The 14,569-nt window shown below is 36.8% G+C and overlaps 1 protein-coding gene across 1 annotated transcript in view; it reads right to left on the reverse strand.

Moving 5' to 3' along the window:
• The window catches only part of HIF1A (hypoxia inducible factor 1 subunit alpha), a 49,718-nt gene that overhangs the window by 8,019 nt on the left and 27,130 nt on the right, over positions 1-14,569 (reverse strand). The window contains exons 3-12 of the mRNA XM_026670164.2: positions 13,969-14,114; positions 13,047-13,131; positions 10,440-10,552; positions 7,537-7,739; positions 6,167-6,273; positions 5,084-5,231; positions 2,483-2,703; positions 2,042-2,322; positions 1,302-1,427; positions 44-456 (exon numbers count right to left, since the gene is read on the reverse strand). Coding sequence (XP_026525949.1) covers positions 44-456; positions 1,302-1,427; positions 2,042-2,322; positions 2,483-2,703; positions 5,084-5,231; positions 6,167-6,273; positions 7,537-7,739; positions 10,440-10,552; positions 13,047-13,131; positions 13,969-14,114 — 1,843 coding nt within the window. The remainder of the gene's footprint in view (positions 1-43; positions 457-1,301; positions 1,428-2,041; positions 2,323-2,482; positions 2,704-5,083; positions 5,232-6,166; positions 6,274-7,536; positions 7,740-10,439; positions 10,553-13,046; positions 13,132-13,968; positions 14,115-14,569) is intronic.

A 14,569-nucleotide genomic window follows, 5' to 3' on the forward strand; every position in this document is an offset into this window, starting at 1 on the left:
ATCACCTGACTGGCTTTAAGATTTGACAGATAATTCCATTTACCTGTTACCAAAAGTGACCGTCAACAAGTCTGGTGCTCCTGGACTCATTTGGTCTGTCTGGTCTATTGTGCCTTTTCCTGTTCTGACTGGAGATGAAGTCCGACTTTCATTCTTAGCATAAGGTGATGTTGGGGTACTGATTATGGGAGCCGGATCTGGCAGTACTTTGGGGTTAATAGGGGCAGGCGTTACAAGCATCTCCGGAGCAGTTTCATGTTTGATTGTTGTGGATTTTATCGTGTCAGTGGCCAATGACTGCATTGGAGTTTGCTGAAACCCTGTCACAGGAGTCACACTAGAAGAAGGACTTGCAGTATTGCCCTCCAGTGGAGAAAGCTGGTCAAAAGTGCGCAACTGGAAATCATCGTCCATGGGGATATAAGGTGCCAACATTTCCAAATCTAAATCTGTTTCCTGAAAGAAGAAGAAGACATAATTGCATAAACTGACACAGGATTGTGATTAAACTGCTATCAGGCCTGACATCTTCCAAAAATTTATCAACTCTGCTTTTCCTCCTGCTTCCAAAGAGCTGGGAAGACTACTGAAATGGAGATGGTGAGCAACATAGTTTTCAGGGGTTTATGGGGTTCATCTACATTAGACTGATAAAATGGCCTTATCCTTACTTTATATAGATATTACCTATATGAGGGTTCCAGAAATAACCTTTATAAACATCATCCAGAGACTACGATTCTGTAGTATTTCAAATTCTTTTCTTCAGCAGATGTTCCAGAACAACAAAGTTGCACAAATATACACGCTGTTTATGACAGTTTATAGCAGCCATGTAGTCATACCTTTTCCTAAATTGCCAGAAAATCCTGGAAATTAGATGCTGCTCCTTTAAGGCTTTACAGTCAAGTACATAGTGACACTGCCGTGCACTTTTTTGAAAATAAATCTGAATTGCTACACAGACCATTTGAGGTTTTCTGATTACAATCACTTTAGTCAAAATATTTTGATTCCTCAGAATTGGATATTGCAGGTGATTTTTGACTTATGACAATTCAGTCAACAACCATTTGAAGTTACAGCAGAGCTAAATGACTTCATCCATCCATCCATCTATCTTGTGTGTCATCCATATCTTGCCAATTCCCTCACCCACTCACCTATATCTAGTCAGATAGTAATGAACTTAGTATTCTACCTTAGTATTTGAAAAATTACGCCGAGCACTATAAGTAAAATATCATGCATGTGTACATATTAAAATAGAACGAACCAGAAGTTTTAATTAATGTGCTCACCTGCACTGAAAATGGATTTTTCGATTCTGGGTCTATTGCAAAGAGCTTTTCCACCAATTCCAGCTTGAACTCACTTGATATCTCATTATCCATGCTGAAGCAATAATCATTAGGAGGACTATTAGGCTGTAAAAATAATCAGCAACTTTATTCAGTAAAATGAGACCAAATTTCAAGTGCACTATATATGAATCCAATGTCATGGGGAAAAGGTCTATTCATTGAAATTGTAAATCATTAAAGCTGCTATAATTAGGATGAGGCACAATAGATATATAAATTGGAATAATAAAGCTCACACAATCATTCTGACACATAGCTCCTCACATTTTAAAATTGTATTTAAAAACATTCTTAAGGCTTAGGAAACAAAGCTATACTAATAAAAGCAAACTGTCAAATGCAAATTCTGTAACTCAGAATAATTCTTAACTGTCAACAGAAACTAATCAAATCAAGGAGAAGTAAATTGTTTTAATCTTTAGCTGAGCAAAAACAATTAAAAACTGTTACTACACTGTTTGGATAAGAAAATGTGTGACAATAGTTTTATTATTTCTAATAAAAGGTTTCTAATCGGAATCCTCATTCAGCACAAAGTTCACTAGCAAAGATTCAGTTTTTATTTTCTCCCTACTATCCTCTCTGGTGTAGGAAAATGGTCTAATACAAGGTGGATAGTGCATACATTTTTAATACAGAACCAATGGAAAGCTGCAAAAGATTATTAAATGACAAACCTCAGGCGAGCTTTGGCTAGTGCTTCGATCAGAAGGAGTAGCTGGTTGATCTTGGGTCTGTCGGCTGGAGAAAGTAAGATCTAAGGGCTCCGTGCTGGGCTCCAGTTTGGCCACCACCTCTCTATTGAGTGCTGGATCAGCACTGCTACAGAGGGTCTTTGCTGTTTCAGAAGCAGATAGTGGGGACATTGCCAAATTTATATTCTGCAGTTTCTCACTGGATATGGGGAGCATTACGTCATTATATAAAGGAACGTCATCAGATGGTTGTTCATCTGGCTCTACAAATTTTTTTAAAAAGATATCATCAAACAAAGAAAGAAAGATTGAGTCATCAGTCAAGAGCCTTATTATAATTCATCTCTTTAAGAAATTCTAATGGGTCAGCATTTATGGATAATTAGCCTTTTTCTTTAAATATGTGATTAAATATACACACACCATCGTTGTCAAAATCTAATGCTATTATAGTATCTCCAGCAGCAGGAGCAAGATAGGCTAATGCATCAGGTTCCTTCTTAAGTTTCTCAAAGAGGCTGCTGCTATCTTCCAGATCACTCTTGTTGAGTACTTTCATCATTCCCATCTCAGGAGAATCCACTGGTTTCAACATACACTCTGTTTGCTGAAGTGAAAAGACCAAGTCCCCCTGAACAATTCCACTGCAAAAGAATAAAGACAGAAATGATGAGAGATTTTGAGAGCTGCATAATGCACATTTATTTACAATGTACGTCTACTGTACAAGAAACATATACGAAATATATTCTGGCCTTATTACTACTCTGTCATGGCAAGGGCTCCCTGAGCATTTATCACAGTCTCTGCTTACTGAAGAAAACTCTGGATATGTTCTAGATGTAAATATAGATGGTGGAATGTCCAAAACTATTAGGTTTTACCACCACTTTGCACCCTAAATTAACTTCTAATAATATTTCACAATTATATATTGTAGGAAAACGTTAGCGATGAACAAACTGTTCACTAGAAAATAAATCTATTTTTTTTCTTTTCTTGAGACACTAACCACATAACTCTTTCTAGATGCATGTTTAAAACAATAACATAACATTCCTTTGAAAATAGGCATGAATTCAATTGCATATGTTTTATGCACATAAACTTATAAAAATGGGAAATACACATCATTAATAGCCTGAAAAGAGTCAAAATCAAAAATATAAATGTGAGGATGTAGCTGAAAAATGTATTAATCCAGAAAAGTCAACATTTCAGGTAAAGGTTCTAACCATCAAATTTGGAGAATGACAGGGATCAAAAATTGGAAAAGGTCAATTCATATTCAAGCACCAAAGAAAGGAGACTTAACATAATGCACAAAATATTACACAATCTTCTTAACTTTGCGCACAAGCAAATGTTCAGGATATTCAATACAGAATTAGAACTCCACATGGAAAGGGACATGTCAAAGGTTCAAGGTGGCTTTAGAAAAAGCCAAGAAACATGAGACATAATTGCTGGTTCACATTGCATAATCCTTAATCAAGAAAGTGAAAAATACTCAACTCAGTATGTGTTTCATTGATTACAGGAAGGCCCTTCAACCATCATGTCAAAGTGTGAAAAGTGCAAATATAAAAATGGGAATCTCAGAACACCTACTGTCCTCATGTGAAATTTAGACCCAAGTCAAGAAAACTACAGTAGAGACAGGAAATGGAGAAATAAACTGTTGGCTCTAGGTGAGAAAGGAATATATACTCCCACCTTATTAATCCAACCTATATGCAGAAGCTGAACTGGAAGATGAGCATAGTTTAAAACTGGAGGAAGCAACATCAAGAACAGGTGCTATAGTGATGAAACCACTCTGACAACTAAAAATACAAATGAACTATGAGTAATGAAAGCCAAGGAGCATATTAAAAACAGGACTAAGATGAAACATAAAGAAGACTAAATGAATTGCCTCAAATACAGTAACCAGCCTTAAAAAAGGCAAGATACTAAAGTGATGGATTCCTTTTGCATTTTTAAAAATGGATTATCAACAATGAGGGAACCAGCAGGAGTTAAATACTTCACATTTAGTAGCCATAAGTCCTTGGAAAAAAATATTCAGATGCTGGGAAATGTCTATGTCTATAAAGATCAGAATCATCTGAATAATAGTTTTTGCCTCTGATATTCAGTGAAAACAAAAGTTGAACTTTGAAGAAGATGGATAGAAAGAGTATTTATACCTCTGAACTTTGGTGTTAGAAAAGATTTCTGAGAATAACATCGATGGCCAAGAAAACAAACAAAAGGATCATCAAATAAATCAACCCAGAGTTTTCACTCAAGGCAAAACTGTCCATACTCAAGTTATCACACTTTAGATACATTAACTGTTTGCAGAAGTATAGTAGTGGGAAAGGTAGAAGGAAAAAAGAAGATGCAAACTAGCAGCAAGATAGATGGACGCAATTACAGTGGTGAGGCTGCACCATTGCAAAAAACGATAGACCAGGTTGGGAAAGATTGTCCTAGAGAATAACTACATAATCATGGTCACTAAGAGTTAACACTAATTTGATGGCACACAATTAATCAATAATATTTGCATTGAAGATTAATATAATGTTATGTATAGTATGTATTTCTATCTGAAGGCAGAATAATCCAACATAATTCTATATGTGGGCTGGATAAAGAAAACCTATGAGTGGCACACATGCAGACTCTTATTTATTGTAATAGCTACATCCATTATCAAACCCTTTTGCAGGTTCTCAAAGTATAAATAGCATTGCCACAACAGATATGAAAGCCTATGGGCAATCAGTAGGAAGACAAACTACAGATTTCATACAGAAATCACCTCTCAACATAATAAAGAAATGAACAAAGAAATACATACTGAAGAAAATACATACTGAAGAACAAAGAAATACAAACTGAAGAAATAAACTCTGTCACAACAACATTACCATTACATCAGGCAGAAAAATTCCCACAATTTCTCTTCAAAAAGCCAGCTTACTAACCGGCTGATTATTTGCACTCCCCTCAATAGCATTTAACTAAACTTACCTCAAGACATAGTTCACACACACTATACATTGTGGTTGAGAATTCTTAGTATTGTATATAACAGTTGCTTGAGTCTCTACCCAGACATAGCCCCCTTGCTTGGCAAGCATTCGATACTGTCCGGTGGTGACTTGCCCTTTGGCAAACACTGGAAGAAGAAAGACACCCAAATTATTTATGTATTGAAGACTGGATTGCCCAGTAGGTTGCCAGACACTCACTCAACTCTAATTGGCCTTGCCATTTTTAAAAGCAATTATTTTCAATGAAAATAATGAATACTGCAAAATAAAGTTCCGGTCTCTTAAAACATCTTCATCCCGAAGAATGCTTTTAACATTAATATTTGCAATATTAAAGATGGGGATTGGGGTTGATTGGGTTTTATATTGGGGTTTTATTTTTTTTGCAAGCTGGCTGGATTCGCCCTGAGTTGGGCAATCAGAATTTTTTTCTAAATAAATAGTTTTTTTAAAAAAAATTAAATGGTGATGGGACCTAGGGTCAGTGTAGGGCATCTGAGTAAGCTAAAAAATGTTTTAATTCACCAATGGAACACATGTGCTTATATGCTTTGTTCTTGACTATTTTTGAGAATAATTACATGGCTTGTTTCTTCTAGTGTGGTCTTTTCCTAGGTATGCATATTTATGTATCAGAGTAATATGCTGAGGGACCATTTCTGTGATAATTACCAGGTTGTGTTTAATGAAGTTGGTATCCATGGGCACAAATAGGTAATTTGTGATTCAGACATTTCTTCTACCTCTTCAGTTACTGAGCAAGTTACATCCATCTAGCAACAGAATGTCTTTTACTGCATGGCTGTTTTACAATTAGTCACTTGTAAATTTGCCATTTTTTATGACAGCAAATCTGTGCCCAAGATTAGCTCTCCAACATTCAAAATATACTCATCAGCCTCAAAAGTTTCAGAACTTTTGAATTGCTTAGAATTGCACAACAGCATACACAGCATCTGACAAAATGCTGGCATAATGTGTACAAGGTTTATGATAAAAAGCACAGAATATGTTAATGAAATCTGAATAGCATGCAACTGCCCTTCCTTCATTAACTTACTGTCATGATGTGTTTTGGTCAGATGATCAGAATCCAGTGCATGATAATATTCATATACAGAATGCCCCAGGAGTTCTTCATGATCATATCCTATTAGTTCTGTAATCCTTTATGCAAAAGGAAAGAAAATTAAAAATAAATAAATAAATATTTTCAAAGATTACAGGTACAGTTTATTTGAAAAGTCTTAAAAGTTTATTGGGGGAAAAAACTATTGCAATTTATTATCTGTTTCAAATAAAACAAAAAGCATAATACAAACTTTGCTAGAAACTATAACATCTCCTTGGAGCCAAAATGAGCTAGAACCATTAAGGTTTGCGATTTTGCTGGATTCAAAGCAACTTAGGAAAAAAAATTTACATACTGGTTTTATTTTGTATTTTGGGAATCAATGGGATGTTATGAATCATGTCATTTAATGTTTTTAAGTATGCTTCTTCCCAAGTGCATGGAGAGATGATATAAATAAAATTACAATAGAAATAACACCGAATGAAATGGAAATAAACATTGCATTAATTAGACAAACACAGATCACAATACAGGCTTTACTAGTAGCTACAATATGATCTGTGCTCAGAGACAAAATGAATTAGAGGTTTGAGGATTGTTGCTTATCTCAAAAGAAAAACTCATAAGCACAAAAGCAAAAAATATTTCAGCATTACATCAATTATACTTTTCCTATATAACAATACAATCTTTGTCATTCCCCAATCAGGTGCCTCCAGACGTGCTGAAGTGTAAGTCCTGTTCTTCCAAGCTAGCATGCCTAATACTGTTGCTTGAGGTTGGAGAAGTGGTCCAACACACCTAAAGAACACCAGACTGGGGAATGCCAAATTTAAAAATTATTTCAGCCACTTGATGGCAGTGTTGCAGGGAACAAGGAAATGAAACCCCACAGAACTTAGGGAAAGCAGAAGTGGTTTTTTTCTAAAAGAAAAAAAATATATATTGCTATAACCGTAATGTAACTGTTGCTTTAGCTTTAATATATGCTAGCTAATTAGTTTCCAATATTTTACTAAAAAACTAGAAAAATTTAAAACATGATCTTAAATTTTTATTTTATCATCTAAAAACATTTTGGAAAATGAAAGCAAAATCATTTTTATGGATAGAATAAGAAATAGAATAGAAATAATTTTGCATCCTCATTGTTGAGAATTGAAAGTTATGAAACTGAAGGATGCACATAAGTTTGCATCATCATTTAACCAATTCTCTCCCTCAACTTTAACAAATAAGTGCACGGTACAGTACAATGGTGCAGTATGCCATCAGCAATCAGGTGAGTAAACATAATTCAAAGGGAATCCATTTTGGAAGTGGAGGAGAGTGGCATTGTTGTCCAGAGGCTTTACCTTTCATCACAATAGGAAAATTTCATGTCAAGGCTATGGCGGCTGAGGAACGTTTTACTATCCAATGGGACTTCAATATTTGACGGATGAGGTATAGGCTCACAAATTAATACCAAACATGTCATGGGAGGCTTTTTATAGCCGCACACATTCTGATTGTTGCAATTCTCATAAACACGAATATGACCTGTACAATGAAGTACCTGAGGGTTGAAAAGAAAGAAAACGTTTTGTTTATCTGCGACCTGATACATAAACACAGAAGCAATCTCAAGCGCCATTTATTCATATTACACAGTCATTTCTTTAACTGGCAGCTGAATTAGGGATTAGCAAAAGTAGCCAAAAGAAGCTTGTTCCTCAGTACAACCAATAGAGCATTCTGTTTCCCATTGTTTCTGGACCTACAGTTGCATCATTAGTCTGCAGCACTAAAGGATGATCGTTTTGTCTTCAAGCATTAAATAAGTTAAGTGAAATTAAACACTATGTCCACCAGCAGTAGCAAGTAGTTTCACTGAAAACTATTTTAGTTATTCAAAACAAATGCCAATATAAAGTTCAGAGCTTTATAGTTTTGGTCTGGTTGCCTATATATTGCACAAAGAACTCAAATCAACAGAAAAAGAGCCATATTGCTCTGGTTTTCTCCCCTGAAATGAACTCTGAGTAGTTATATATTTGAACAATTATCATTGAAAGGAAGACATTTTTTTTTGCAGGGGGGGGGACAGGTTGTGGTTTGTAATATACATAAAGCATACCAATATCTATGAACTATTTCATCCCAGGTTTATTAATTTGTTAATGAGATTTATCAGCACCTAACAAGATTCTAGTTGGTTAATCAATATTATAATTAATTAAAACTTACAAAATCTATTTCCACAACTTAAAGTTAATGAGCTAATATTTGTTTGGTGTGGTGCCAATAGTTATAATCCTCTCAAAGGCCTTTGGGAAGAGACAAATTTCTGTCTGCTTCTTGGAAAGCCATGAGGGCGGGGGCAAACTAAAGGGGAGCTCTTACAGACAACACCCCCCTCCTCCTGCCATACCTCCTTAGTAGCTAAGGATCCTTAGCAGATGCTTCCTATCTTTCCATGTAGAATGTGCAGAAATTATTGGGAAACACTGGTGTCTAAGACGTCCAGGCCCTGTGCCATATACTACTTTATATGCCGTGACAAGCAGCTTGAATTGCACTCGAAAACCTAGTAGCAACCAATGCAGCTCCCGCAGCTGAAGTGTACCATGTAACAAGAATTCAGGAAGAGCCCCCGATTGTGGCCCTGCTTTTTTGTGAGAAACAGGACTACATCAAGAACCAATAGTCTATACTGAATCATGCCTAGGTTGGGTTGCATCTGGTTTTTTTTCTCCATCCAGATCTAGACTGTCATAGGTCTAGATAATTCATATTCTCCCGAGTCCTCTGCAATTGTAACCCCATCATTTCAATCCCTGAGAATCCAAATCCCAGGCTGCAAAGGACTTGACTTCCTCAGAATCACAACCTCCCAGGTACCGCACAAGACATCACCTCTATCACCTCAGTGGATTCTGTCCATCCAGTTTGTGATTCAGAGTGAATGTGAGAGATTTTATCCACGAAATGCTTGGCCAGATGATCACAACTTACATAAACGGGATCTTCCTTTCCATTCTTTCCCCAGGGGTCCAGGACACTCTGAACAGGGTAGTTGGCCAACATTCCGCAGACGCAATAAGGGAGGGAAAGTAATTACGCTTCACTGCCCTTATCGCCACAGAGTAGGCTCGAATCTGGGCTCCTACTCGTGTCCGGTCACATTCGCTTCTTGTTTTTCACCAGCATCATTCTAGACGGTTCTTCACTTCCTTCATTTCCTGGAGCTCCTCAATGAATCAAGGAGCTGTATGGAGTTGATTTGGGGGAGGGGGGGAAAGGGGGGGGGAAAGAGGCTGCTCAGGGGTAAATGCTGCCGAGGAGTCCCCTGGCTGCCACCGTATTCCAGAGGTCAACAAAGCGCTCAACAGAGTCGCCCTCCAGATCGCTGGGAAACTCCCCAAGCGTCATCAGGAAACCTTTAATGTAAAACACATAGATTTTTCTCACAGATTTGACACTGTGACTCTCTGTCCAACCTTCAAATTATTTTAATATGCTTAAAATATTAGATTTAAGTTCTTGAACAACACATCAAAACAAACCAGTCCCAAAACTTTTATGTACTATTGTGTTTTTTTTTAAAAAAAAATTCACACAATGCTACTTTTCAGTGAAACATCTCATCACTCATAGCCATCATGATTGCTTAACTGCTTAAAGATATTGAACAAAAACCTACTCTATTTAATCTTTATACATAACATCAACTATTCTATTTTACTCAGGCTGGGTGAGCGCTGGAAATCTTGCCACTTCAGATTACATAAGTAAAATGATATAATAAAGCTTAACAACTGCAGAAAATATAATTTCTACAGTATAATCAGCTGATCATTGCAGCCATGTCATTCTGGGGTTTTTTCCCCCCCTGTAGACTGGATTTTTCTATGGGTTATCATCCCCCATATTTCTGTGGCCCGACATGAACATTGAGAAAAAGGTTTGCTTCAAGTACCATTGTTCTCTGTGGAAGAACATTTGTAGCATCAGGGAACAGTTTGCCCCATTTAGTGCCAACATTGAACAAAATTCTATAAGAAATTTTGCTCTTTTAACTTATAGCACTTTAAAATGCCATTTAAATTGCAGAACAGATGAACGTAGCCTAGAATGTGACTTTAAAAAAAAGCTTTAAAATATGGAGCATCCAAACAATGTGAAATGCCAAGGGAGCATCTTATAATACATATGTTCTTCAAATGCTCTTGAAGCATTTATTTATACACTTCTTTCAGAGCAGAAGATAAATTACCTTCCATGTGGCTGATTTTATATTCACAGTTCTTCCTCTGCTGGTCAGTGTACATTTCATTCTGAGGAAAAAACTCCGTTCTGTATTTTGATCCTTTCCCTTTTTAACAGATCCTAATACAAAAGAGCACAATGGGAATGAAAGAAAACAGATGACAACAATTGAAATACAGAAACAGATTAACACAATACAAAATACTATGTGTAATTTGCATTCGGTTTCACCTATGAATCTCTTTAAAACAGTGATTGTAAAGATATCCCCAACTTACAACCATCTGCAGTAACAGTGGCAGTTCCCAGGGCCCATAAAGCTGTCACAAAATGTTGCATTATTCTATTTGGGGTGCTTGGCAACCTGTTTGAATTTATAACCAGTTACAAAGTGCCCTGAAATCATTTGAGCACCAGCTGCAATCTTCTCTGCTGGCTTCCCCAGAAAATCAATGGAGAAGCTGGCAGGGAAGGTTGCAAGCAGAAGGGATGTTGGATTTTAAGTCCATTCAACTAGAATGCCAAATGATTTCCCCTCCCCTTCCCTTCTTGCAAAGAGCAGAAATCTTCTGATGCATGGGAGAAACGGACTCATATCTGACAAAAACACTAATGAATGCCAATATTTCCACCCCATTTGAGGGGAAAGTGCCAGAACCCCAGCATTGTGAACCTTCCACAACAATGGTGCTCACCAACACTTTCACCAGATATGAGATGCCCCCATCCCACCATGCCCAGGTGGTTGAGGACCTCTCCCAATGCACTATTTAATAACCACAACTGTGAGAGTCAGGACTGCAGTTGTTGAGCGAAACAGTTCCATAGTGACTTGCTTAATGACTGATTCATTCAACAATCAAGACCCCAGGCCTAATTATGTTCTTAAATGGAGGAGTACCTGTATTTGCATAGATTTACTAATGACTTTCTTGCTTTTCCCATGAATCTTGTCCCTACTGCTCTCGGTTTAGAGTGGATGGTTGTGAGATGAGATTAATGTTGGGAGGAAATCAGCAATTTAGCACATGAGACTATTGCTTCCAACTGCATGGCTGTATTAAGCAGTAACTTACTGTTTTGTTTTGAAATGCTTTTTTTATTAAGACTACTGTAGAACATGTATGTTGTTATATGTATTGCATACTTAAAAAATCAGGATAGGAAACAGGATTTGGGACTAAAAGCCTACTCCTGAGATGGTGAACCTATGGCACGCAGAGCCATTGCCCCAGCTCAGTTCCACTGCGCATGAGCCTCCCACCTGCCAGCTGATTGTTGGGTATCTGCTGCGTGGAGGGCAGGGTGCTTGTGGAAGATGTGTGTGCTTGCGCAGGGGGACGGGGGAACACGGGGGTCACACGTGCATGTACAAGGGGGAGTGCAGGGGGGGTTGCATGCGCATGTGCAGGGAGTCACGTGGCGGGTCATGTGCGCATGTGCAGGGGCGCTGGAGGGTCACACATGCATTGTATTATGGGTGCAGGCACGCGTGCACATGCACGCATGCACTTTTGGCACGTGATGACGAAAAGGTTAGCCATCACTGGCCTACTCTATATCCCATGAAGAAAATCTTTAGCCCAAAATTTCTGTTGTTAAAGTGAGACATTTATTAAGTTAATTTTGCTCCATTTTACGACTTTTCCTGCCCACAGTTATTAAGTGAATCACTGCAATTGTTCAATTAGTAACTTGGTTGCTAAATGAGTCTGGTTTCCCCATTGACTTCGTTGTCAGAAGGTTGCAGAAAGTGATCATATGACCCTAGGACACTGCCATCGTCATAAATGAGTCAGTTGCCAAGCACCTGAATTTGGATCACATGACTATGGGGTTGCTGCAACGGTTGTAAGGGTGATAAAATGGTCACAACTCACTTTTTTCAGTGCTGTTGTAACTGTGAATGGTTACTAAATGAACTGATATTAAGTTGAGGACTACCTGTATATGAACTGGATGAAAATTTCTACTTAATCCAAACTATTCAAGACAAGTTTCAGATATCAACAAGAAAATGCAAAGTGTGTTATATTTTATTTTTTAAATCCCAGCTTTTTAATTTTTAAATACCAATTCAAATTCAATTTACAATTTACAAATAGACGTTACAATTTTTACAAATTTAAAATTTCACAGATTGTATTTGGGAGAGGATTTAATTAACATAAATTATGGGATTGCTTAAAACCATTAATCAGGCAACTATTTAAGGAGAAGACATCTGGCCTCAAAGCAAAACTCTGAATGTTTCTCTCTCATTTGAATTCTTGGTGTTCTCTGAGCTTGCTTTTTTTCTTTCAGATGTTTCATTACAAGGATAAAAATAATCATCATGCCTAAGGAGGTGACATTTGTGAACTTTTTTCTCCTTTTTTTCTCCATTTTTCATCAAAAAATGCCTAACATCAGATAAACAAGATCAAGAAATAACAATACTTCAGTAGGGCAACCATATATAAACAGTCAGCAAATTTCATTCCATGATGTACTGATGTTACCCAATCTGATAATAAAATGTCTGCAAGAAAACAAGCTCAGAGAACACCAATTACGCAACAATTCAACTTCAACCTCAACCTACATATATTTTCCACTATCTTTTCCTTCTTACCATTTCGATGGATGAGCATTTCTCTCAATTCTTCATGATCACAGGGATGAGTGAAATCAAACACGCTGTGTCCTGTCAACTCAAACTGCCAAAGGGAGGGAAAAAGCTCAATTTATCACTGTATATTTATAGCAGGAAAAAACACTGGTTACAATCCTAGTTCACTACCCTGTTCATAGTCACTAGGAATTCACGATGCAGCCACACTGTCTCTAATTCAAGTTGACTTCAGAAGAAATCTACCATCCTAGCAGCCTTCAAATATTATGGTATAGTGCTGCAAACTTCATGAATCTGGAACAAACAAATTAAATCTATATCTGATATGATTATTAACCCATTGGATTTCTTTTATACTGAAGGAGATAAGAATATGCTTGTAGCCATAAAACTATTTAATTGAGGGGAGAGGAGAAGGATGAAAATTTGCATTTGCAGCTTGGTACTTATAAAGTGAGCATTTTAGTTTCTTATTCATAAATTAATGTATAATCCATTTAATTACTTTTAGTACTTAATATTTATATTCCTTTGTATTTTGTCATCTGCATTTATAGCATGACAATGAATCATTTTATTGATTTTTACTCATTTTCATACTCTTTATTTTTTAATTTTAAAGTTATAACCTCTTGTAATAGTCACAGATAATGCTGCAAGTTTAACAACAATATTTTTTAACTTCTCTGTCATTGCAGTTTAGTGGCCTAATGAACTATGACCATGGTGACCCACTATCAAATCCACTACCAGCCAGAGAAGTTAACTAGGCAATGTCAAGCTAGTCATTTTCCCGCAGGGTTGTTATAGTGGGAAAATGCACACAGTCTTGAACTCCTAGGGGAAAGGTTAGAAATCTAATCAACAAATGAATAAAAATAAATAATACTCTGCACAATCAAAAGAATGGTTGATTTCATACCTGAGTGAGTCCCATACACTTGTTCACATTTTCAGAAGTATAGATCATGTCACCATCTTCAGAGAGGACCATAACAAACCCATCCAGAGCTTTTAAGTAAAAACAATTCAACTGTGTCTCCATTTCAGCTTCTGCCTCTAAGTCATCTAGAAGAATCAGTACATATTAAACGCCTGCAACCCATCACTATAAAAAATAATGTATCAACTGCTATAGAAACCAGATGAAAACCTAAAACTATACTTTGTGGATCAAGCATGCAAGTTAACTGAGGCCATATGGATGTCGCCCTGGGAATCTTTTTAATGCAATTTTATAATACTCTACCCTGAAGAATCAATGGGCAAAACTAATACAACAAAAAAAAAAACTTTCAGGGGTTGCTAATGAAGTTTTGTCTGGAATAAATAACTACTTTGTAACGGTGAATATATAGTTGTTCAATGACTGTTCAAGCATATGTTCTCTCTAAAAAATGAAAAGTATTATAGGTGCATGAAGCCTTGAAGGCCTGGTTTTCTTCCAGGCCTTGGGTTGAGATTAGCAGGTTGGCTGGTTTGTCATTTTTGTTTTTGGTCTGCATATTTTTCTGGGATTACTT

This window comes from Notechis scutatus, chromosome 1 (assembly GCF_049901735.1).
Source record: "Notechis scutatus isolate UNSWTSFEM ecotype Mainland chromosome 1, rNotScu1.2, whole genome shotgun sequence".
NCBI classification, from domain to species: Eukaryota; Metazoa; Chordata; class Lepidosauria; order Squamata; family Elapidae; genus Notechis; species Notechis scutatus.